The sequence below is a fragment of the Stenella coeruleoalba genome, assembly GCF_951394435.1.
Source record: "Stenella coeruleoalba genome assembly, chromosome: 18".
Taxonomy (NCBI): Eukaryota; Metazoa; Chordata; class Mammalia; order Artiodactyla; family Delphinidae; genus Stenella; species Stenella coeruleoalba.
The window spans coordinates 75,852,500-75,875,972 of record NC_137164.1 but is presented as its reverse complement, the minus strand read 5'-3'; the positions used below and the strand labels follow the sequence as shown (position 1 = coordinate 75,875,972).

At 51.2% G+C, this 23,473-nt stretch overlaps 2 protein-coding genes across 9 annotated transcripts in view; one reads left to right on the top strand and one right to left on the bottom strand.

Annotated features, from left to right (window-relative positions):
* Nucleotides 1–227: 227 nt before the first annotated feature.
* Nucleotides 228–6,950, bottom strand: ING1 (inhibitor of growth family member 1). 5 transcript variants are annotated; one of them, XM_079903260.1, is made up of 4 exons: nucleotides 6,496–6,579; nucleotides 4,421–4,562; nucleotides 3,813–4,006; nucleotides 228–2,345 (listed from the first exon to the last, which is right to left on the bottom strand). In XM_079903260.1, the coding sequence occupies exons 3-4, from the start codon at nucleotides 3,853–3,855 to the stop codon at nucleotides 1,645–1,647; spliced, it is 744 nt and encodes a 247-aa protein (XP_079759386.1). In that variant the 5' UTR covers nucleotides 3,856–4,006; nucleotides 4,421–4,562; nucleotides 6,496–6,579; the 3' UTR covers nucleotides 228–1,644. The 5 variants fall into 5 exon arrangements, with proteins under 5 accessions (XP_079759386.1, XP_079759387.1, XP_079759385.1 ...); XM_079903261.1 differs by lacking the exons at nucleotides 3,813–4,006; nucleotides 6,496–6,579 and adding an exon at nucleotides 4,870–4,987; XM_079903259.1 differs by lacking the exon at nucleotides 6,496–6,579 and having other exon boundaries at nucleotides 4,421–4,973.
* A 1,283-nt stretch (nucleotides 6,951–8,233) lies between these two features.
* Nucleotides 8,234–23,473, top strand: part of CARS2 (cysteinyl-tRNA synthetase 2, mitochondrial) — a 38,916-nt gene continuing 23,676 nt past the window's right edge. For 3 of the 4 annotated variants that reach the window (XM_079902693.1, XM_079902692.1, XM_079902694.1), the window contains exons 1-3: nucleotides 10,275–11,672; nucleotides 12,012–12,062; nucleotides 15,659–15,776. In XM_079902693.1, the coding sequence (XP_079758819.1) occupies nucleotides 11,461–11,672; nucleotides 12,012–12,062; nucleotides 15,659–15,776 (381 nt within the window). In that variant the 5' untranslated portion in view covers nucleotides 10,275–11,460. Of the gene's footprint in view, nucleotides 8,489–10,274; nucleotides 11,673–12,011; nucleotides 12,063–15,658; nucleotides 15,777–23,473 lie in introns of those variants that run through there. The other variant, XM_079902695.1, reaches the window with a different exon arrangement.

Below are 23,473 nucleotides of genomic sequence, written 5' to 3'. Positions count from 1 at the left end.
ATGTAAAAGTTAGGGAGTTATGTCTGGCATAAAAAAAGTTCTCATTAATTGCTTACCAAACGAAGTCAACAATCAGAAAACTTATGGCTTTACGTGTAATAAACACATGCCATACACGTGCTCAGATGCTACAGTGGTTCCTCGATTCTTCCTTGTGGTAGCTTCAGGGACTCAGCAGACTACGGAGAGAAACTGTTCTCTCCAATACAGGGTTAAAGTGAACCATATATCGCTTAGAAAGAAAAATTCCATTGACCCTTTCAATATGTGGGCGGTGGAGGGCACCGATTACCATGCAACAAGTCAGTCTCAATCAGAGGTCAGCACAGTTCTTTGACTGGGCCAGAAAGTAGATAATTTCAGCTTTGTGGGTTGTATGGGCTTGTGTCCCAACCACTCAACTCTGACGCTGTACCAAAGCGGCCACACACAATGCGCTAGTGAATGAGCCTGGCTGTGTCAATAAACTTTATTTACGGACACTAAAACTTGAATTTCATATAATTTTCATGTCACGAAATTGGATTCTCATGTTGATTTTTTTTTTTTAACCATTTAACAATGTTAAGATCCTTCCTGGCTCACACACCATACAAAAGCAGGTGGTGGGCTGTATTTGGTCTGTGGGCAGTAACCCCCACCCCTGCTCTAAACATATGCTCTGTTTTAACACTTATTTTTTGCCGGCAATTAGATAACTTCTACTTCATTATTAAGCGAGAACAATAATACAAAATCTGCTTAAGGCTTTGTCTAAGCTGCTGGTGACACGTTTAAGACAAAAATTTAACACTTACTTATGTCAAGATTAAATATACTGGTAGACGAACAAACTGGCCAAGTTGCATTTATTTCTTGATGTCAAGTCTGTACGGCTCTCATGCACACCATGGCATCTGGCTGCACTCTGACTATAATGCAGCGAGTGCAAGTTCACTTGAAAATGCACAGTTGCACACCTTATGTAAGTTAAAGACAGCCACGCTAGTATTTGTTGATAGCAAAAGCGTGATCTGAAGCTCCAGGACTGGACCACTCCTGTTTGGTTTAATAAAAAAATGTACCCAACCATTAAAAATGGCCATTTGGGGAACAGGCCAGTATATAAAACGTTTGTCAGGTAAAATGTAACCATTTAGCTTTTTAAAAAAATGATTTTCAAACTTTAAACCTTTCTATTGAACTGTTACATGGATATACACTATTAGAGCACAAAACAAATTTGCTATGGGCTATATTTTCAGCAACTCGGCTAACTTTTTAAAAATCTGTTTGTGAAGTAATAACATTTTTTAAAAAATAAAATAGTAGCTAAATGAAATCTCTTCTTTCCACATTTAATGTGTTTGGTTGCTTCCAAGTCATCCCCGACTGCCAACAAAAACAACAGAAACCAGAGACCCACTCGAGTGTTTAATTCAAACCTATATTTGCAGTTTCTAAAATGCTGATCCACAGACCACTCTCTCGTTACACATGTGCACCAACGGAAAAGCAAAGAGAACCCCGGTCATCCCACGAGAGGAACAGCTCCTCTTCCAACAGTCTTCAGAAGGCTACACGTGCAGTCCCTGCGCCCGTCCAGATGGCGATGCAATAAATACGCGGCTCGCCCTGCTCGCCTCGGTCCAGCCAGGCCCGCCACTACCTGTTGTAGGCCCGCTCCTTTTTGGACTTCTCCAGGGCCTTGTCCATGGTCTTCTCGTTCTCCCCTCGACATTTGGGGCAGTACCACTTGCCCTTGGGTTTATGGTTCAGCCCCACGCAGGAGAAGTGGAACCACTCGATGGGGCACTCGTCATTGTCACAGCCGATCATCTCTCCATAGGAGACCTGATTGCACAGACAGTACGTGGGCTCGTTCGGGTCAATGGGAAGGTCTGCAGGGGATGCTTCCCTCTCGGCTTTGGCCTTGGAGCGTTTCTTCTTCTTGGAGGCCTTCGCCTTCTTCTCCTTAGGCGTTCCGGAGGTGATGTCATCATGGTCGTGATTATTAGCTGCGTTTTCCCGATTCTCGTTGTTGCGCTGTCGCCGGGACCGCTTGCTGTTAGGCTTTTCTGCCTGCGCGACTGTCTCAGTTTTTGACTTATCCTGGCCAGCTTTGCTGTGGCCAGTGGTGTCACTGACCTCTTGATGTGCCTCAAAGAGTTCCACGTGACTGTCCACCTGCCTGGCCCGGTTCTCCACCAGCTCCACCATCTGACTCACGATCTGGATCTTCTCGTCGCCCAGCTCCTGGCTCCGAATCAGGGCCCTCTGAATGCAGTGCAGCACTCTCCTCCTCTGGGTGCCGTCCGTCTCCCGCTTGAACTTCTCGTAATACTCATCCAGTTCCTTCAGGATTTCTGCAAAGGAAAAAATTAGCGTTACACCCTCACTGTAAACCCTGCCAAGGCTTTCGGTTCTCTAATCTACAAAAAAAGTAACTGTTAAGGGACAAAAAGGATCAAAGCAAGGCTTCCTAGCACGAAAACTTGTAACCTGTAGGCCTCTCTGGCAGGCTTTTTTTTTTTTTTCCTGGTGAAAAAAATCTCTAGAACTAAATACAAACATCAACACAGTTCCTATTTATCAAAGTGCCCCTCAAAGCTCCCCAAGGGACTCTGTGTGCATTCAGAGACTGGGTAATGAAAACTCCTTGGACAGGCAGCTACAGGGAAAGTTCAAGTTTAGGTGAAGTGCTGAGGTCCAAACCTTTATTTTCTATAAAATTAATGCTTATGTCCTAAATTTCCATTGTTTTTATTCAAATATTTTTGTAATAATTGAAAGGTTGTTATTTTAGCTATTTTAATGCACCGACATCTAGAATACCGGATTAAATTAGAGAACGTACATAAATACTACATAGTGACCCAGGGCCTCAGTTTATTGGTCACATCATTCCATCCCAGCACATACAGGAATATCTCTGCATTACCGTGTATTACTGAAAACAAGAATGGTTTGTCACAATAAGCCAGGCGACCCAGCCTTGCTTTAAAACAAACGTTGCAGATTTTACTTACTACTTAAAACAATAACATCTATATCTATAAAAGACAACAGATTTTAGATAATCTGATTGAAATAAGGAAAGTAAATATTCTTCCCAAGAATCTACTTAAATACACAGATAGAAATTCCCAGAGTTATTTTCCCTAAACAGTAACCATTAAATTAAATAGTATCAGATTTTTCTCCTGAAAACCTTTTGTAGTCTCTTAAAATAAGGCAATTCAACTCTCCCAACTCGGAAGCTGTGGGAGGATATGGGTGGGACGAGTATAAAATGTGACATAACCCCTTCCAGATCTTATATCCAATTAGTTATAGGGCATAAACCTCACACTAGAGCAAACATATGAACTTAGGTGAACACTATTTAAGCACATATTATTTTCCAGGATACATTCTTCAACTGAAGATAGCGCTGAAGACATTTCTTAGAGGAACAATGCAGACTGTCTGCAACCAGAAAGGAGGAATGCCATAGTCTCATGGGCTCTTGGAGTAATTATTCCTGAAAATAAACAGCTCTACTCAACTTATCCAAGTTCTATTTCACAGGTGCTAAAATATGAGTTTCTGCCATTTACTTTTTAAGTGATTACACATTACAAAACCATATCACTTGGTTTAATTAGTAACCAAGTTTCTAAAGACAATTACCATTTCATAGAAAAGAGAACAATTCCATCATATTGCTAATTTAAAATTTCATAGCACACAGCTTCTTTTACATCACAAGCAAGCTTACAGACACGTGAAGCCCCGCTGTGGGGAAAAAACAAACACCCCATTACAAAATTACCAAGAAATAATTCTTTTACCTACACAACAGCATACATTTCTTCGATGCCCCAAGCGAAGCATTCTTATCAACAAAGCCACTGAAGTACAAACATCTGTAAACAGGAACCCCTGTGCTAACTAGGGCGGCATCCTGTCAGCACACCTGGCTTCTTCAGCTTCATCAGCTCCAACCGCTGCTGACCCTTTTTTCTAAAAATGCTCCATACTGTCACTATAGGAAAGCAATGGTACCATGGAAAGAATCTAAGGATTAAGTGAGACTGCAGCCAAATTTAAACTGATCTGTCCAATTATTAGAAATGTTTTTTTTGTTTTACACAGGGATTGCGCTGAAGTTCTTTATGAAGCCTTCCTTGGTGCGTGGGCATTTAAAAAATAATACTTTAAAAGTAGCTGAAAAATATTTTAAATTCAAAATAACCTCAAATATCATTGGTAAACTAATTACGATCCATCCTTATGAATTAATGTCCAGTTGATGTTTACTATGCAAATACTGTTAACCAAAGTTTGACTTGCAACCTAGGAGTTCTTTTAAAAATAAAGCCTTAATTTTTAGATTAGACTGTGCTGCGTATCTCAACACTCAGTACTAAGTCCCAACCAAATGAGTTACGACTATTACCATGACGGATGTTAAGGCTCTGCAGCTCACTCAGGGCACTGGCTTCCACGTGAGCCGGGTAGCGTGCGGGTGGGACCGATTTTCTCCGAAGGAGCCAAGTACGCACTGAGCGTGTATTAACTCGACGGAAGACACTCCGGCTCTGAATCGGTAAAACAGGGTGTCAGACAGTAAGGAAAGCTGTAAGAAAGCAACCTCAACGGTACACTGACGTGGACGCTTGAAAATTTTCAGTATGAACTTCTTCGTCTCCTTGCGATTTCCTAGAAATGCTAAGGAACAGTGCCGGTCACGACGAATTCCTCAAAGACTGGGAAACCCGTTAACTCTCCGCTTTAGTCATTCCACCACCCGAGCCGCCTCCGAGCTCAGCGCACACGGGACCCCCTCGGGGGCCGCCCGGCTCTCCCTGTCCTCGGTCACCGACCCACCAGGCCCGGGACACTCACGCTGCCCCCGCTCCACGCAGCCGCACCCGCGGGTCTTCGGGGCCCGGGCTGGAGGCCCGACTGCGCCCTCGGCAGCCCCGGCAGCAAGGATTGCCGGCCTCGCCCTGTCCCCCGGGCGCCGCCATTGCTCCGCGACTGAAGTGACCAGCATCACGTCCGTGGGGGCGGGGCCAAGCCGATCCCCGCCAATGGGGAGGTGATCAGCCGGCGGCGCGCCCCGCCCCTGGAACCACTGCCTATGGGGATCGCCGGGCCGGAGGGCGGAGGCCAGGCGAGGCACCAATCACAACGCAGGACCAGAGAACACAGCCCGCCCTAGCTACACCAATGGCCAATGCGACGGCGGAGGCCAAGAGACCCGAAGACATTCAAATCAACTCGACCTCCTCCCTCCTCCCCGCCCCTCTACCAAAGAGAAAAAAGAAAGCAGCGGAAACAGAGACCCGTGCCAGTCACTGCGCAAGGCCCGCCCTCATCCGGCCCAGCAACCAATGGTTCAGTAGCGGACTGATAAGGACATTCCATGGGAGATGCCACGGCCAATTACAGGAGGCCGAGGCGGAACGTTCGCAATATGCTAATAAGGCTCCTATAAAAGTCGCTGCGAAGCCGAGCCTTCCCCAGAGCGCGCAGGGGCGCCTTCCCCTCAGGAGTTTTTGGGGTGCTGTGGGGCGCTTCCTGGCTTCCCACCTCCCCCCACTCTTCCGTTTGCCTGCTGCGCAGTCCTGTAAACATGGGTAAACTCCGAGTGACTATCCACGTTCCAAATACAGACCCCAATGCCGTGCCTGACCAGGCAGGAAAGTTTCCCCAACAGCCAGCAATTCCCAGCGGACCCGAACCCTCCGTCTCTCTCCGGCAGTCTGGGCAGCCGGGGCTGCAGAGAACGACCCACAGGTCCTCTCCCCTGCCATGTTCCTCTCCAAGCCGACAATACTTGCCTGCGCCCCCCGAGCGCAGCACAGATGGGCGACTTCTTCGCCCCATCCTCCCTTCCCTGCCCTCCCCTTCCCCACTGCACACACGGAATAAAGCCCTGGCCCTCCGCGAACTACACCCGGCCGCGTCGCCCCTCTCAAGTCGGCCCTCACTCGGTGTCCAGGACCGGGGGCTGGGCGGGGGCGACTGGGGCTACACCACGCGAGGTACGGACCCCGGACTTTATGTAACACTCAGATTCGGGACTGGGTGAAGGTGGTTCCGGGGATAGCGAGCAGGGCCGGGGGACCCCTCGTCCGCAGCGCCCTCCTAGCAGCCCTGCGCGCAGCCCCGTCCCTGCGCCCCTCAGCCTAGCGACCGCGGCACATCCCTCCCTCGGCGCTGTAGCCTGCGCCCCCTGCGCCCCCTCCCCCGCAGCACCCCGCCTCGTCACTTCACTACAAAGAGCGCTTTGCTCGCGCAGCCTGGCGTTGAGACCTCTCGTTCCTCCTTCCTCCTCCGTGTCCGGGCTTCGCGCACAAGGACCTTGGCAAATCAAAGACGCTCCAGACCTTTTGTTTCTGCCAGCAAGGGCCCCGCCGCGGGCTCGCGGCTCTCCAGGAGGGGAGCAGGACGGCCCGCAGCCCCGCGGCGCGCCGCGACCGGTGGGGATGGAGCAGCCGCCCCCGCCCATCCATCCCGCCGTACCTTGGTATTTCGCGTCGATCTCCCGCATCAGAGAGACGTTTCTCTGCAGATCGAAAGGCAGAGACTCGATGGAGTCCAGGTAGTCCTCCACATAGTTCACCAGGTGGATCTGCTCCCCGTTGGCAGGGCTCAACATGGTTCACCGAGGTCCCCGGCGACTCCGCGCGGCTTTCCGCTTCCTCCGGCCCCCGCCCCCTCGGAGCCCAGCGCTGCAAAATGCAAGGCTCCCGCCCGCCGTCGCCCCCCCCTCCGGCCGGCCCCGCGCCGCTACATCTGCGAGCCGCGCTGCCTGGGCCCGGGGGCCGGCGCCTGGCGGGCCGGACCGGCGCTCGGCGGCCTCAGGCGCGGGGCGGGCGCAGGCGGGCGTGCGGGCGCGCACCCCGGCGCAGGGGCCGGGGCCGGGGCCGAGCGAGCGCGGGAAGGGGCGCGCGCCGCCCGCCGCGCCGCACTTGTCCAACGTGGAAAACCCAAATACCAGTTTCAAACACTTGGGAAACATTCGGCCCCCAGCACCGCGCATGCGCCCCGGCCCCTCCGCCCCCCCTCTCCCGTGGGCCCCGCCCCCACCGCATTCATGCCCCTCACCAGCCCCGCCGCCCGGGGATATGGGTTTGTCTGTCACTTTTGCCCGGGCGGGGGTCGCGAGGGCAAGGGGCAGCGGGCGAGGCGCAAACTTTACTAGGAGTTTCGCACTTGCAGGCGGAGCGCGTCGGGCGCCACTGCACGCCCACGGGGGGACGCGGGGCAGCAGGTAGCCCCGCCCAAGACCTGGCCGGAACCGACCCGGCAGTGGCACCATCGCAAGCCCAGGTTGCCACCTCCCACCCCACGCTCAGCCCCTCACTCTCTGAAACCCGCCTCGCAGCGGGAAATAAGTAAGGCTCGGAACAGACTGGCAAACTCGACAGCCAATCGAATTGCCGCTCTCTCTCAGTAGTCCAATCAGGACGAAGAGAAGGCGGGGCGAGCACGGATACCTCCTCCCGGGCTCTTACTACTAGAAACCCGCGTCCTCCAGGGGGCGGAGGGACAGGGCTGGCCGAGCAGGCCGGAAGCGATGGCGCATGCGCAATGGTGCGGCCCAGGCAGCAGCCTGCCCGCGCGGGAGACCTACCATTCGGCAGTCGGACCACCACTCCCAGCAGCCTCGGCGGCTCCCGCGCTTGCGCAGTCCTCACCGCCCTCCCTTTGTGTTGCCGGCCGGAGCCCAGTGTTGGGCGGCTTGGTGACAAAGGGGCTCGAGAGGGGAGTCGTTCCCCACGCCGGGCCCCCGCAGAGGGCGCGCCACCCCGACTCCTTCCCGCCTGTGTCCTGGAATCCGTTCTTTAAGTCCGCGCCCCCATTTCGAAAGACCACCCAAAGCGGGGCGGGGCAGGCTTCCACTTGCCGGGCTCCTGGGGGGGGTCTCTCCCTGTGCTGGCTCGGCCCCTCCCCTCCCCCCATGGCTCCTCTCCCCGCCCTAAACTCCTCGATTAGGACTTTCGGAAGAGCCCCGTTGCCTAGACGACGGGCCCGCGCTCAGACCCGCCCCTTCCGGCAGAGGCCCCGCCCACGGGCGTGGCCACGGCTCCGGCTTTTGTCCTCTGGGCCCAGGCCTGCGACACGGCTGGTGTTCCCGGCTTGGCGCGCTCGGCCGCTTCGGCTGTGCTCAGCTGTTTGGCCGTCTCCTCTTCCGAGGGGCGGGTGTCCTGTCGCGGTCTCTAACCCTGTCAGGTAGCTCGGCCGCAGCCTCCGGACGTCCCTACCAGCTCCGCGCCTGGGCGGCGCCGCGCCCTTCGGCTCGTGGATGGGGCGTTTCGGCCTCGCTCCCGGGTGCCCTGCTGCCCCGCGGACGCTCCATTTGGTCGGGGAGCGATGCTCTGAGGTTCGGCACGTTCTGGTTGGAGCTCCGAGTCTCCGGAGCAGTGTTGTGACAACCACGACCGCCGGGAAGTTTTAAGTTACTCTTTGTAACCCAGTAGCATTGCAGACCAATCCAGTGTTTATAAAATAGGTAACTATCTGCAGCGGTGCTCATTCCAGCGATTTGCGGGGCGCAGACGAGACTAAATGGAGCTGTTTGTCTTTCGAAATGAGTTGTTCACATTGGATCGTTGATGCGGTGATAAACGACGAATAATACTTATACTTTGAAGTAAACGGGTTTGATCTTTACTCTCAGCCCCCTAAACCCACCCTCACATCAGGAGAACGTTCACTTCGATATTCAGGAAAATGGTTATTTTACTTAGCGATTCGCATTTTCCCAGTTTTGGCCCAGTTTAAAGCAAATGATGAGTTAAGTTTCATTTACTGGCCACTAGCCTGCACAAAAGACTTTAATACTATGACGTTATGTGGAAACGGAGACATTATATGGGATAGAGAGTAAACGTTGAATAAGAAAAAAACATATAAGTAATTTTAAAGTACAGTTGCAAGAAAGAGATAGGTTCTTTTAATCCTTGCCTTCATCGGCTCTAAAATGAGTAGTGTTTATCTTGATTTAAGAATAAAGGTGAGAAACAATTTACCCCTTCCAGTGATAAGCAAGCCGGAGTTTTCTTGTTTGTTTTTTAATCACGATGTCATCCCAATAATGATTCTTCATGTTTTCATGGACTTCACAGACACGTTAAACAAAAAAACTTATTCATTCAACAAGAAATATTTAATAAGCACCTAGCATGTGCTAGCTGCTGTTCTATGCAGTAGGAATGCAGTGGTGAAAAATGTCTATAAGACATTTAATTTATCCCTTGGGCTAAAAAGTCCGAAAATATTTGATTAGCTTTACAAAGTTCTTAAAGTGTATGCCAATGACTTTACCGTTTTCTGGATAAGGTTAGACGACCAATAGCTAAGGCATGACTGTGACCACGCATTTTAGATATGCCACTAAAGAAAAGTGTTTAATTTTGAGGATAGATTGAAGAATTTTGGTTGTTTCAATTTTGTTCTTTGGAGTGTGTTTCATAAATAGTTATTAAATTCTCTTTTCTAAGGTTATATTTCTAGTTTCACTGGAGATGCTGAAACCTATGGGAGTAAAAGAGATGAACATACAATTCTTTATGTTTTGAGGTGCTTAAAATATAAATCCTAACACATTCATCTCAAACTTGAATTGCCCTAAACAATATGTGCTATCTTATCTACTCTCGATTTACAAATTTTGCTTTGAAAGAAAATGTAATGCTGAGAACTACATTTTTTTTTTGCTGTTGTCATGAAGGACTAAGAAATGGCATTCGTGATATTTTGGAATCATTAATTTTAATATACTTTGCTCTGACCTAGACTGGGCGGGGTCACCTCAACGCTCACGCACTCTTTTGGTGTATGTGCTAATATATCTTCCCAGTCACTTTAATATTGAACCTGCAAGAGGAGTCATGCTTTTAAGCATCATTAAATAATGGGTATGTTTATCACTGTTTGAAGATTCCCAGAAGACTTAAGGTAGCATTGCTGCCTGCCAAGGGCTGAGCACCTTACGGGACCAATTTCCAGAGGACAAGATACCACTGTTAGTTTAAAATCATGATGTCCTATGGCCAATTAAAACATGCCAGCTATCCAGATTCATGTGCGGGGTTTGGTGTTGTCTTACTAAATCTGTTTTCAAAACTTCTAGCTTTTTCCTTGAATTCCGCATATTCTCACAGATTGCAGTCAAGCCTTTTGTTCATTTTCTTATTTTACTGGCATATCTAATATCTGGGTCAGAGCTTTCTCTATCAGATGTTTTACTGCTCAGATGTTCTCACACCTGCACAACAGGTGGATTTCATCAGAGATTGATTCTGCAATCCTTTTCTGAATTTGTTGGTGGGTACAGTGAGAGTGTTCAAAAGAACTTGCAATCTAAAGTACTCAGGGATTGGGTAATGCACCAGCAGAACTGTGAGTATTTGGGGAGTGTGTGCTTAGCACTGATGTGGAGGTCTCCTAATTCTGAACGACAGATTCTAACATTTTAGCGTCATGCATGCCTTAGAACACAATTCACGTTAGACTACCGTTTAGCTGCAGAGCTGGACTCCAGGGATCTTGGGGAAAAGTTTAAGTGCTCTAGGAAGATAATTGTTTGTCTCTAGTTAAGCACTTGCCTTTCTATAGAACGACCAAAACAAGCCCAAGAAAGAACTGGGGAACTTATGTGCTGTTTTGAGGACTGCAAAAGCAAAGGGGATTTTTTTTTCTTTTTTCCTTTCCTTTCTTTTTCTCTTTCTTTTTCTTTCCTTCTTTTTCTTTCTTCCTTCCTTTCTCTCTCTTTCATTCTTTCATCCTTTCGTTCTTTCCTTTTTTGACACGGTTTTGGAAGATATCAATAGGGACACATTTGTCGAGGTAATTTGAAAGTAACTTAAAGAGAATCCACCTTTAAAAAGTCCCGTTGAAACCGCAATTCAGAATGTTTTTGTTCTCAAGAGACGAGATGACATAACTTTTAATCTTAAAATGAATCTCAGGCAGACATTTCCTACTACGCGTACTTGATGAATGGGTGGTGTCCTAGCTTCGCTGTTTCATGCGGAGACAGAGTGTGTGCGCTGGGGTGCAGACGTGCTCTGTGTGCTGCGCTGGGGTGCAGACGTGCTTCGCCAGCAGGTGAGGAGCCGGCAGCTGGTGCCCGCCCCGTGAACCGGGCCCGACCGCGCGTGGGCCCGTCCCCAGGCCCGAGTTGCACCGGCTCTGCTCAGTCCCGCGCTGAGAAGGGCGGAACGCCTCGGCCCGCGCGCGGCCAGGAGCGAGGACACCACCCTAGCCTGCCGCTCCCCTCCCCCACCCTGAGGCACTGCCCCTCCCCCTGCGCCGCAGCGGGCTCCGGACAGCCCGAGGGAGGCGGGGCGGCCTCCTTCCGACCGCCTCTTCCGGGGTAGGCGGGGCGTGACCGGGCCCCTTCCGTGTGGGCGGGGCGTGGTGGCCCCTCCCGGAGTGGGTGAGGCTGGCGAGTATCTGCGCCCGGCTCGCGGGGCGGCCATGCTGCGGACGAGCGGGGTTCCCGTGGGTTCTTCGCTCTTCCGGGCCGCGCTGGGCCTGGGGCCGGGGCCGCGGCCGGGGCGGGCGGCGTCGGGGGCGCGCGGGCAGGGCTGGCTGCAGCCTGCGGGCTACGACACGGGCGTTACGGTGTACAACAGCCTCACCAGGAGGAAAGACCCCTTGATCGTGAGCAGCGCGGACACCGCCTCCTGGTAGCCCTCGGGGATTGGGGGTGGGGTGGGGTGCTGCGGGAGGTAGGGCGGGAAGGGCTGTGGACCCAGCGTATTCGGAGGCGGGGCCTCTGCATGGAAAGCGGGATTGGGTTCTCAGGTGGAAGCATTTAATAAGTGATAAAAGCATGTTTAAAGTCATAGTGATTCACAGTTTCGGCTGTGCGTTTAGCGATTCAGGTGTAATACAGCCCCGGCTATGCATTCTCCCAAAGTGGTTACTTTTCAAAAAAGGCATGATTATATGATGATCATAAATGAGAGTGGGGTGCCTTTTCTTGCAAATATGTTTCACATGGTGGATTTTAACTCTGTTCCTAGGTATAGCTGTGGACCAACTGTCTACGATCACGCACACCTGGGTCATGCTTGGTGAGTGTCCTGAGGTTGAATTTTCACACTTTTAGGGACCATTTATTTTGGAAAGAAAAAGCCTTTGCATGTTTTTGCCATCCCTCAAGTGGCAACTTGAGAATGCTGAATAATTACTGTATTGCAGGTATCGTGGGAAGCATACATGTCACAGTCTCGCTTGGTCCCATTTCACAGGTGAGGAAGGTCAGGGAGGCAGTGAGGAGCAGTGAAGAAGGACCTGTTTTGGAATGAGATGCTTCTTGTTGGGTAGTGAGATGAAGCCTTTCCAAGGGCCCTTGAATCAGCTGGTCAGGAGTTATTTCTGGCCCCCATCGCTTATTTACTTCCCAGCTTTGGACAGGCCACTTTATTACTTTGTTTTTTAAAAAATATGTATTTATTATTCATTTATTTATTTTGGCTGCGCCGGGTCTTTGTTGCGGCACGTGAGATCTTTTTTAGTTGCAACATGCGGACTTCTTCGTTGCGGCATGCATGTGGGATCTAGTTCCCGGACCAGGGATCGAAGCCGGGCCCCCTGCATTGGGAGTGCGGAGTCTTACTCACTGGACCACCAGGGAAGTCCCCCACTTTATTACTTTGAGTCCTGGTTTCTTCATCTTTGAGGTGGGGATAATAGTATCCATCTTTTTGAATCTTCACAATTTTATGAAATAGCTCCCATAAAGTGCTGCTTACCCCAGTCCCTGAGGTGGAAAGTGTGGTGAAGGCTCCCCAGTTCTTGAGGATAGGTAACACGTTAGTTCTTGAGGGAGGTCACATGTTAGGAAGTGTGAGAGCAGGGGTGGACCCTGGGGCTCTGACCTCCATGTGCCCCTTGTCTCCACCTGGTAATGTGCTGCCTTCTGCATTTGTTGAAGTTGCTGCTTTTCCTCATGTTTTCTCTTGTGCATCTTTTAAACTTGTTATTGTTCAGATCTAGATTAAAAGTCACCTTTATTCAGTACGTTTTTCAGAACTTTATATATCACCCAGCAAGATCTGAACATTTTGTGTGTGTTTTAACAAAGTAAATAGTCTAGGAGTCATTTTTTCCTTCACTTTGGGCTAACTTAACTGTTAATTATAAAAAGCATATTTTGATCTCTTTATTGAAGTATTAAATATGTTGGGGGAAATACTGAAAACAGTACAGGTTATTGTATGTCCCACCCTGGAAAACCTCTCCACAAAGGCAAAAGAGAAAGAAAACAATGTTACTATCGAATAAGAATTAAACCAGAATGGGACGCACAGGCAGCTCGCTGAAAGGATTGCAGAGACAGAAGGGACTTGCAGTCTTGTGTGAGCTGAGTGGGCCCAGCTCTCTGGTTCAGGCAGGTCTGTAGTGTGGATTCGGGCACAGGTTAGGCCCCTCCCATTGGGTGGTGAACATTCTTGGTAACTTCATTTCAAAGTGAAGGCTCCCAGGTCCTGGAAACTTTCCTGAGTTATGAGACTGACAGAGGCTTGTTTAGCCATTAGAAGCACTTAGGTACATTTTAAAAGGGCTGAGGAAGAAATCCTGAAAGAAAGGGGGAGTAGGGCAGAGCCTCTCCCTTATTTCCAACTAGCAGAATCAGGCCTTTCATTTGTAATTTGTATCTGTCCTTACAAATACGGAAAAGAGTACAGATCTTCAGTGTACGGCCAAGACCATGTTCATGGCTCTTAGACTGAGAAACAGAACATCATCAACATCCCAGAAGCCTCCTGTCCGACTCCCTCGCCCAGGCCCCCTTTGAGGATACCACTCTGGGCATCTCAGCGGCGCGTCATCAGGGAGAGTCCTCAATCTGGGGTGTCCCTGCGAGGTAGAACCCTAAGTGCTACAAGATTTCTCAAGAGGTTGTAATCTTGGGGGCAGGGATGGTCAGGGATGGTCAGGCACCATCAGGCACGGTCCACTGCTCTTAAGTTTAAAATCCCAAAGCCCAGGACCGTGTCCTTCCGCGGGTCTGTCCCTACTCACTCTCCAGGTTCCTGTCTCCACACTCTCCTCCTGGCTCGCCCTGCCAGCCTTTGTGTTAAAGAGACAGACACTTGGGCTTCCCTGGTGGTGCAGTGGTTGAGAGTCCGCCTGCCGATGCAGGGGACGCGGGTTCGTGCCCCGGTCCGGGAAGATCCCATATGCCGCGGAGCGGCTGGGCCCGTGAGCCATGGCCGCTGAGCCTGTGCGTCCGGAGCCTGTGCACGCAACGGGAGAGGCCACGACAGTGAGAGGCCCACGTACAGCAAAAAAAAAAAAAAAAAAGAGACAGACACTTAACAGACACAGCTCTTGCTCTGTGCCATTCTAAACACTGTGCAAACCCCAGCCAGTGATATCCTCTGACCACACCAGGTGGTGGTGCTCTCATCCCCAGAGTGTAAATGGGGACAGGTCCCCTGGCTGGGAAGTGCTGAGCTGAGGGGGAGGCGGGTGTCTGCCGAGTCCAGGTTCCCCGCCGGGCGTGCGGCCTCAGCCAGGGGAGCTGGCCCTGCACCTGGGCTTTCAGGGTACCCACGGTGCTTGCGGAGGCGCCGGGGAGCAGCCCCATGCAGGTGTCAGGGACCTGCAGCCCCCAAGGTCCTCTGGGCTGCGCATGTGATTTGACTCTTTTTTCACTCTGTTTTAGGTTCCTGTTAGCTTTTTCTCTTAAATCTCATTTCTTGTAGAGTTTTCCTGACTCGACAAAGAGGGATACACTGATGATAATTATAGTAAGAATTAGTTGGAATTCCTGCTGCACAGGCACCAAGATTATGTACAGCAGCCCTATGACATAGTGGAATTTTGCCCAGTTCATAAATAAGCAGTCTGAGGCTTCAAAGGATATTTAACCTTTTAGCTCCTTGAGAAGGAGCTTTGGAGATGCTTGTCCCTGGAATTTGGCCTCAGCTCTCTTCGGGGCGGGTGGGTGTTGGGAGTTCAAGGGATACAGTAATGAGGCTCATTTTCGCGGGAAAATGATTTTATGAGCTCAACTTTAGGCCGTGTGGATGACAGAGATGAGCATGAGATTAGCTGACCCTGAGTTTTAAGGTTGTTTTCATGGGAAACTAGTTTCTTGAGATTTTAAATGGATATTAGATGTTAAACCCTTTTGCTTTCACAAGTCTGAATTACCCCTGTGCAGTCTGTCCATAAGCTGGTGTTTCTGTATTCCACAGTTGTGTGCACGTTTCTTAGGAATGATCTTATCCAGCTTTGATGGGATTGTCCCTGTCCTGATTTGTCATTATCTGCTTCTGTCTCTTGTCACGGTGAAACATTAGTTATTCTAGAACACGAACAAGGATGGTGAAAGCTCTCAGTATCCTGACCACCTCCTGAACTTGCATCACAAGTGACTTTTTCATACAGTTGAATAGATATAAACCCAACGTCTGTAAAGTTAAAAATGCTAATGTGGTGTCCTGAAACTGAGGCAGCACCTCTGTCAGTTTCTCTTGCAGACCCACATGGGCCAGTCAGTAAAAGGCTTTTCCTTTTCTCAGCTGTCCTTGGAACGGTCCTTGATATCACACACTCGCAGTCAACCTGCGGCATCACGTTAAATGTACGGCACGCTTTTGAAGGGCACAGTGTCGACTTCCGGTTTTAAAGACGCCCTAACATTTTTTCCTTTCAGCTCATACGTCAGATTTGATATAATTCGAAGGATCCTGACCCGGGTTTTTGGGTGCAACATCATCATGGTGATGGGAATTACGGACGTGGATGATAAAATAATCAAAAGAGCCAACGAGGTAAGTGTGGCTTCCCTTGATTAGTGCTTTGACTGATGAGTCTTCTAACCCCCATTTGATACTTCTTATGCGCACTTCACAAGACTCTTCAGGCCTTACTGTCCACACGTGGCCCTGCGAGGATACTCTGACAGGTTATCTTCCTGAATCGTCTTGTTCCTTGGAGGCTTCCTGGCCTGAATGCAGGCCCTTCCCTGCCCCCTCAGCCTCCAGGGTAAATACCTCACTCCCGGTTTACAGAGGAAAGTCAAAAGGCCATTTTGGGGCTAGGGGAATTTAGCTCATAGGAGGTTTAATTTTCTCATTTGTTAAGTGAACAGGGTGCTTCTCTTATATCTCTTTCAGCATTTAGAGGAAGTCTTGGGGGCAAATTCTAACACAGGGATTAAATAAAAATATTTTTTATTTTTAAAAATTTTATTTAGTTTTTTGGCCATGCTACGTGGCTTCTGGGATCTTAGTTCCCCGACCAGGGATTGAGCCTGGGCCCTCGGCGGGGAGAACACAGAGTCCTAACCACTGGACCGCCAGGGAAGTCCCTGTAGTTCTATTTTTATTTATTATTTATTTATTTATTTTGGCTGCACTGGGTCTCAGTTGCGGCATGCAGACTCTTAGTTGCGGCACGCATGCGGGATCTAATTCCCTGACCGGGGATCGAACCTGGGCCCCCGGCATTGGGAGCACGGAGTCCTAACCATGGGACTGCCAGGGAATTCCCTATAGTTTTATATATGTGTATGTATATATATATATATTTTTTTTTTTTTAAAAAATAAATTTATTTATTATTTTATTTATTCTTGGCTGTGTTGGGTCTTCGTTGCTGCACGCAGGCTTTCTTTAGTTGCGGCGAGTGGGGGGCTACTCTTTGTTGCGGTGCGTGGGTTTCTCATCGCGGTGGCTTCTCCTGTTGTGGAGCACGGGCTCTAGACGTGTGGGCTCAGTAATTGTGGCGCACGGGCTTAGTTGCTCCGCGGCATGTGGGATCTTCCTGGACCAGGGCTTAAACCCGTGTCCCCTGCATTGGCAGGCGGATTCTTAACCACTGTGCCACCAGGGAAACCCCTATAGTTATATTTTTAAAAGTCTACTTTCAAAGGTTCACCTCTTCTGCTTTTTATGATTAGCAACTCTCTATAACAATTATGTATATCTATAACAGTTTAACGATCTGTAAAAAATTGTTAAATTATCTAATTTACAGAAAACCTACATGGAGTGCCTTACATCCTGTAATTTTAAAAATATATGAATATATATTTATATAGTGTTTTTTTAGAAAACGAGTTTATACTTTATATTGTTCGTAACCTGCTTTTTCCACTTATTGCATTTTGAGCGTTTTTTCACGTTAAATATTCTTAAACATTTTTAAATAGTCTTACAACCTTCCGTCACACAGACATTGTACTTACTACCATCCTTATTTTTGGACTCTTGCATTCCTCCCATATTCTGTTATTTTGTCTCAGATTTATTTCCTAGAAACCCCATCTTCCTATTTCCTACCGATTTGCCTTTTTAATAACTAGACAGCATTCCGCCGTTGGGGGCTACTCAGAGATTCCTCTGGACCTCCCCATCCTTGACTGTTTTTATTGTTTCTAGGTGTTAAAAATCGTGCTGCAGTGAATTTCTTTTTCTCCCCCTCTGTTTTGGTTGCTTAAATATTTTTCCCAAGGTGGAATTACTAGGTCAAATGATGAGCAGTTTATCTGATACGATTTGTCACCCTTCTTGGAGTTGGACCATTTCAGAGAGAGGTTACCAGCAGCGCCGAAAATGGGTTCCAACTTTAGACGTATTTCCTCACGTCCTCAGCACAGCAGCGTTCCCCATTTTTACTTAGTCTGGATAGTTCAGTCAGTGTGTCGTGTTCCCTTACAGTGGACTCGACTTCCGTTTCCAGGACTGTCCCTGAACTTCATTGACCATCCAGGTCCAGGCTCAGGCCTGGGACAGAGGCTTTGTGTGGACAGAGGTCAGACAGACAGTTCCTGGCCTCCGGACCTTGTGTCCGGCGAGGCAGACGGACCCTCAGACGGATGCTCCGTGTGTGTCTTAGTTTATTTTGTAAGCCCAGATTGGGGGTGGGGCGCAAAGAGGATCACTGCGCCTTCCCGGAATTCAGAAATGACTTACCGGAGGAGGTTCGCCCCCGCGGGATGTTAAGCGTTAGGAAGGGACTGGCACGTGAAGAGCGAGACATTCTGGGTGGAGGGGAGAGCGTATCCTGCGTGGAAGCCAATCCTGCAGGATCCCTGGCACGTGGGGTGGGCGGTGCCAGCTGGCGAAGCTGGGGCGGGGGGGAGGGGCGTCCCGGCCTGGACGATGCCCTGGGAGTTGGGCTTTGTTCCGTAGACCGTGGGACCTGCCAGCACGGGACCAGCTCAGTGCAGTGGGAACGGCCCGCTCTGGGCCGGGGGGATGCGACCAGGGACAAGGGCCTCGGGAGGGCTCGGTGGGCGCCCTGCACTGGGGGAGGGTGCGCGCTTCGTGAGTGGAGAGAGAGGGAGTTTGAGGTATTGGAGGAAACCCAAACCAGTCTGAAGCTCAGCTCAGGGCTGTGTTGAAATAAAAATACGCATGCGGTCTTTGTCGTGGTTCCTGGTCCACAGCTGGAGTGATAGTGTCTTCTGTGAGCTAATGGGATGACCAGTGGCTGGGGCCTCTAGATGGTGTTGGCATGGGGGCTGGTGCCAGAAAGACCAGCCATGAGTTGAGCTGGCACTTTCACTCCCACCTGCATCCCTCCACCCCTGCCTACCTCCTGGCGGGGGAGAGGGGCTGGAGATTGCGGTGATCGCCGATGGCCAGGGATTTAATCAACCTTCCCAAGGATAGAGCCTCCATACAACCCCCCGACGATGGGCTCTGGAGCTTCCCGGTTGCTGGACATGGAGGCGCTGGGAGGTGGTGCCCGCCTGGCCCCCCGAGGGCACGTACGCCCCCCCTGCGCAACCTCGTCCCGCGTGTCTTGTCCACGGGGCTGCTGCTGAGTTGTGTCCTTTATATAAACTGATAATGGGAAGTGGAGCGCTCTCCTGAGTTCTGTGACTTGTTTCATCAAACCCCCAAATTTCTAGTTGGTGGACAAAAGTGCTGGTGGCCTGGGGACCCCACTGCTGCAGGTGTCTGAGTGGGCCAGTCCTGTGGGACTGAGCCCTTAACTTGCAGGGTCTATGCTGACCCCAGGAGCTGGTGTCAGAATAGGATTGACGGGGCTTCCCTGGTGGCGCGGTGGTTAAGAATCCGCCTGCCAATGCAGGGGACACGGGTTCGAGCCCTGGTCCGGGAAGATCCCACATGCCGCGGAGCAGCTAAGCCCGTGCGCCACAACTACTGAGTCTGTGCGCTAGAGCCTGCGAGCCACAACTACTGAGACTGCGAGCCACAACTACTGAAGCCCGTGCGCCTAGAGCCTGTGCTCTGCATCAAGAGAAGCCACCGTGATGAGAAGCCCGCGCACCGCAACGAAGAGTAGCCTCCGCTCGCTGCAACTAGAGAAAGCCTGTGCGCAGCAAAAAAGACCCAATGCAGCCAAAGATCAATAACAATAAAATAAAGTAAATTTATTAAAAAAAACAAAACGAATAGGATTGACTTTCAGCTGGAGTCAGAGGGTCGGAGAAGTGGTTGGCATTGGAAAAGACACACCACGTTTGGTACCAGAAAGGAGCCACTGCAGGGCTGGAGGTGAAGATCAGGAGGTGCTAGCGCTGGTGGTTCATCATCCCATCCCTGGTTCTCTCTGACGGTTTAGTTCGAGCCCCGGCCTGATTCCGTCTGCCTGGTCTCCAAATCCCCCGCCTGTGTCCGGTGTCCCTGCGGTCAGGTGTCCACCCTGGTCCACCACCGGAGCCTAGAGGCGAGGTCACGAGGTGCCGACGTGGGAGCTGCCCCTTCGTGGGGACCTGTGAGGGAGGGGGAGACGGGGGCGGGAAGGGGGCGGGCGGCTTGGGGCCGCAGGGGCGGGGCCCCAGCCCCGACCGCCAGGCGCGCCGTGCGCTGCTGCTGTCGCTGTCCCTCTGCCCTGCCACCGGAGCCGTTTGCCCAGGACCGTCTGACTTCAGTTTGTGTGCAGCCACCTGCTGGGGTGGCAGCCCTAGGGTCCTAGAGTGGAGTTTTTGAGCGAACACGATGCAGGAAGGAGTGTCCTATCGTCCACGATGAGGACAGACCAAGGGGAAGGCGGGGGGCAGGCGTGCGATGTCCTGGAATCTGCTGAGATCCGGGCGGGAGCCGAACAGGGTCCGGGACGCTTGGTGGGAAGGTCGGTCCCGCGACGCAGAGCAGGGTGGACGCTGGAGCCCCGCCTCGCTGGCCGGGGGTAGGACGGAAAGGACAGAAGCCTGTGACCTGGCGTGGCAGCTGGGTGAGTAGCCTGCAGGAAGCCCGCGGCAGGGCAGCGCCGGCGTCTGGAGGTGCAGGCTGCTCAAGGAGGGCGCCCAGGTCGGCCTTTCACCTGTCCTCACGCCCAGCCGGGACGAGAGGCCGCGCAGCCGTGTCCCCGCACTGGGCGCTTTGGGGCTGGCTGTGAGTCTTCGGAGTCGGAGGTGGAGCTGTCCAGCCGTGGCGGGGGCTTGGCGGGTGGGCGCCGGAGGGGAAAGATGGGGTGCGCGGGGGGTTAGGGGAGTGTCAGCCGCGGGGTGAAGGCCGGGCGCCTGGGGAGGGAGGGGCTGGGCGTCCGGGAGCGCAGGAGGAGTGGGGCTACAGAGGGCCCCCGCGGGGAGTCGTCGCTTGCTACTTTATAAAGAACTTGCGCTACTTAGAACGTGAGTCGGTAGGATTGGTTAAAGATCCTAAGCGTAGAGAGTGTTTTAAGTTTTGACACCTGAGCGTTTCAGTACTTATTACACAGCAGGATGCTAACCTGGCATCAAAGGGTCTCTTCTGTCCTCAAAATAGAGTCTTACTTCAAGATGATAAACCATTCATCTGACACACAGAGGTACGAAGATACCGATTTGTTTCTTAGGATCCAGCAGAGAGGCTGTTCTTTTTACTGAAGGCAAACTTTGTTGACGACGGCCACACCCTTCATGCCATCTGCTCCAGCACTTGCTCTTAAAATACTTTAAATTATAATATTTCACTTTTCTGAATCACTTCCTTGACTTTAATTTTTGGCACAGTTTTATAGTTCGTCAGGGATAAAAACCACAGGAGGATTTCTGGGGTAAGCATGAAAAGAAACGAGGTATATTCGCATGGTCGCATTCTGTGTTAAGAAAAACGATGATAAACGTCTCAGCGATTCAAGCCGAGTTACTCTCTCTGTGCTTTGGAACCCTGGCCTGCGTGCCCTTCCCTCCGGGAAGAAGGCTGGACGCGCAGCTGAGGGCGAGGGCTGGACCGGCGGGGTCCCCTGCCAGGGAGAGCTCAGCTGAGGTGATCCGGTGGGGGTCTGAAATAACAGGGACCAGGACCCCGTGTCAGCAGCGCCTCCTGTAGGTTGTTCTGTGTAGAGAGCAGCGCGAGCCCCCCGTGGGGTGGGCCCAGCTGCCTAGAACTAAAATGTTAGTTTTGGAATATGATTCCCTCTCCCCCAAGCCAGCAACAGCTCGTGCCCACTTCCAGTGCACTGTTGCCTGTGAGCGCTCGCAGCCGTCCTCACCACGCGTGGAGCAGGACACGCCTGTTTGTGCAGAGGTGTCCCCGATGCGCTGTGTGTCCGTATTATCGGAGCTGGACACGCTGATCCTAGAGCTCACACGGAAGAGCAGAAAGCAAGAGTAGCCAGGACAAGGGAGGGAGTAGCCCTACCCGATGTTAAAAGTTAAAAAGCTATAGAAAGTTGTTGTTTTTAATATATTCTTTCCCTTTTCTTAGCACAGCTTTACTGAGGTGGAACAGACCTGGGGGAAGCTGTACATAGTGCACACAGCGTGTGCAGCCGGATAAACCCTCCACACCTGTGACCATCACCGGTGTCGAGATGGTGACCGTTACCACCCTGCCCCCCAGAACCCCCATCCTCCAGCTTCCCTGCGCCCTACCCCGAAGCACCCCGTCCACTTTCTGCATCTCTGGGGGCTGTAGAGATTAAACATTAATTTACCGTTACATGAAGAGACAGACGATGGAACACACTAGAAAGGCCAGAAATAGACACAGTAAATCATGGAAATTTATTTTATGATAAAGATGGCATTTCAGATCATTGGGGAACAGATGAATTACTCAGTAAAAAGTGTTGACAGTTGGGTAACCATCTGGGGAAAAAAATAAACTAAAGTTGGATATATGCCTCACAACCAAATCTGAAGCAGATCGGATTTCACATAAGAGAAGTGGAACCACAAATTACTGGAATAAACCCTGGGGCACTTTTTATAGCCTCGTGTTGGGGAAGGCTTTCCTAAGTTTGTTTCCAAACCCAGAAAAGATGGAGAAATGTAAAAGATTGCTAAATATAAAAATGAAATTTTCTGCCTGCCATAAAATAGCCGTAAAGTTGAAAGACTGAAAAAAATTGAAATTCACATTGCGGATAAAAGGTTGATTTCTTTAAAAAAATACTTCCTACATATCAATAAGAAAAGACCTAAAAGACCTACAGCTCTGTAGAAAAAAGGTTAATTTCAGATGGTTTAGTGCAGATGGTCCCTAAACACATGAGATGTTCAGGCTCCCTCAAACTATGAGAAATGCAGCTTAAAGATGCAACGAGAACGTGCTCTTTAGTATCGCGTCGACGAGGTCTAGCCATCCGCCAGCACTGTGCCCGAGCCTGGCGGGTCAGCTTCAAGCTCCTCCGGAGGCGCTGCCGGCAGCCTGCCAAGGGTGTGCGTGTGTCCTCAGCCAGGGCGTCACGTGCGGGTCTGTAGCTCAGGCTGCGCACTCGCGTGGGTGTCACGGCCGGAGACGGCGAGAGCGCGGACCGGGTGGTGCGAGGTTCACGCCCGGCTGGGAGACGGGCGCGGACGCAGGCCTGCGTGGGAAGGTGGCGCTCGGCGCACCGCGTGCCCGGGTCCCGGATACCGTGTGGCGTCAGCCGAGGAGACCAGGCGCAGGCGCGTGTGGGGCTTTTGAGAGGAGGTACAAGCATGCAGCTGACCACACTTGTGCTCCTGGGACGACTCTGCTGGTGTTTGCCTTGTGGGAGGGGGGCCGGGCTTGGGCACATTGACGTTGCTCGTGTTCTCCAAGAGAGAATTACCGTGCAGGAGACAAATCAGGCAAATACTGATCAATTAGATGCTGATCTTTGGGTCCCACATTGCGTTTCATTTGAAACTTCTCAAACGTCACAATGACACCGAGTTTTTCGGCGTTATTGTTCGGTTGGCCTTTTGTCCTCTGGATGGATGTACGGTAGCAGATTTCTTGTTTAGGAGGTCTGCTCTGCCACAAGGCCACGCTCGGGAGAAGGCCCAGTGGGTCTGGGTGCCCTGTCTGCGCGGGAGTGATAGGAACAAGGGTCCTGTGTCCGCAGAGCTGTCTCACCCGCGTGCACGGGAATCCCCGGAGCCATCTAAGGGGTGACTCGGTGGGACTCTCCACCTTGCAAAGAAAGCTGAGGCAGAGACGTTTGTTGTCTCGCCCCAGACCATGCAGCGAAAAAGACGCTTTGTTCACCGGGTTTATTTCTTCAGTAAACGTTCCTGGCCTCGGTTTCCAGGACGATTCCTTTTTCGGGCCCTGGGCTGGGAGGAAGGTGGCCTCAGGGTGACGGGGCTCGGGGTGGCCTT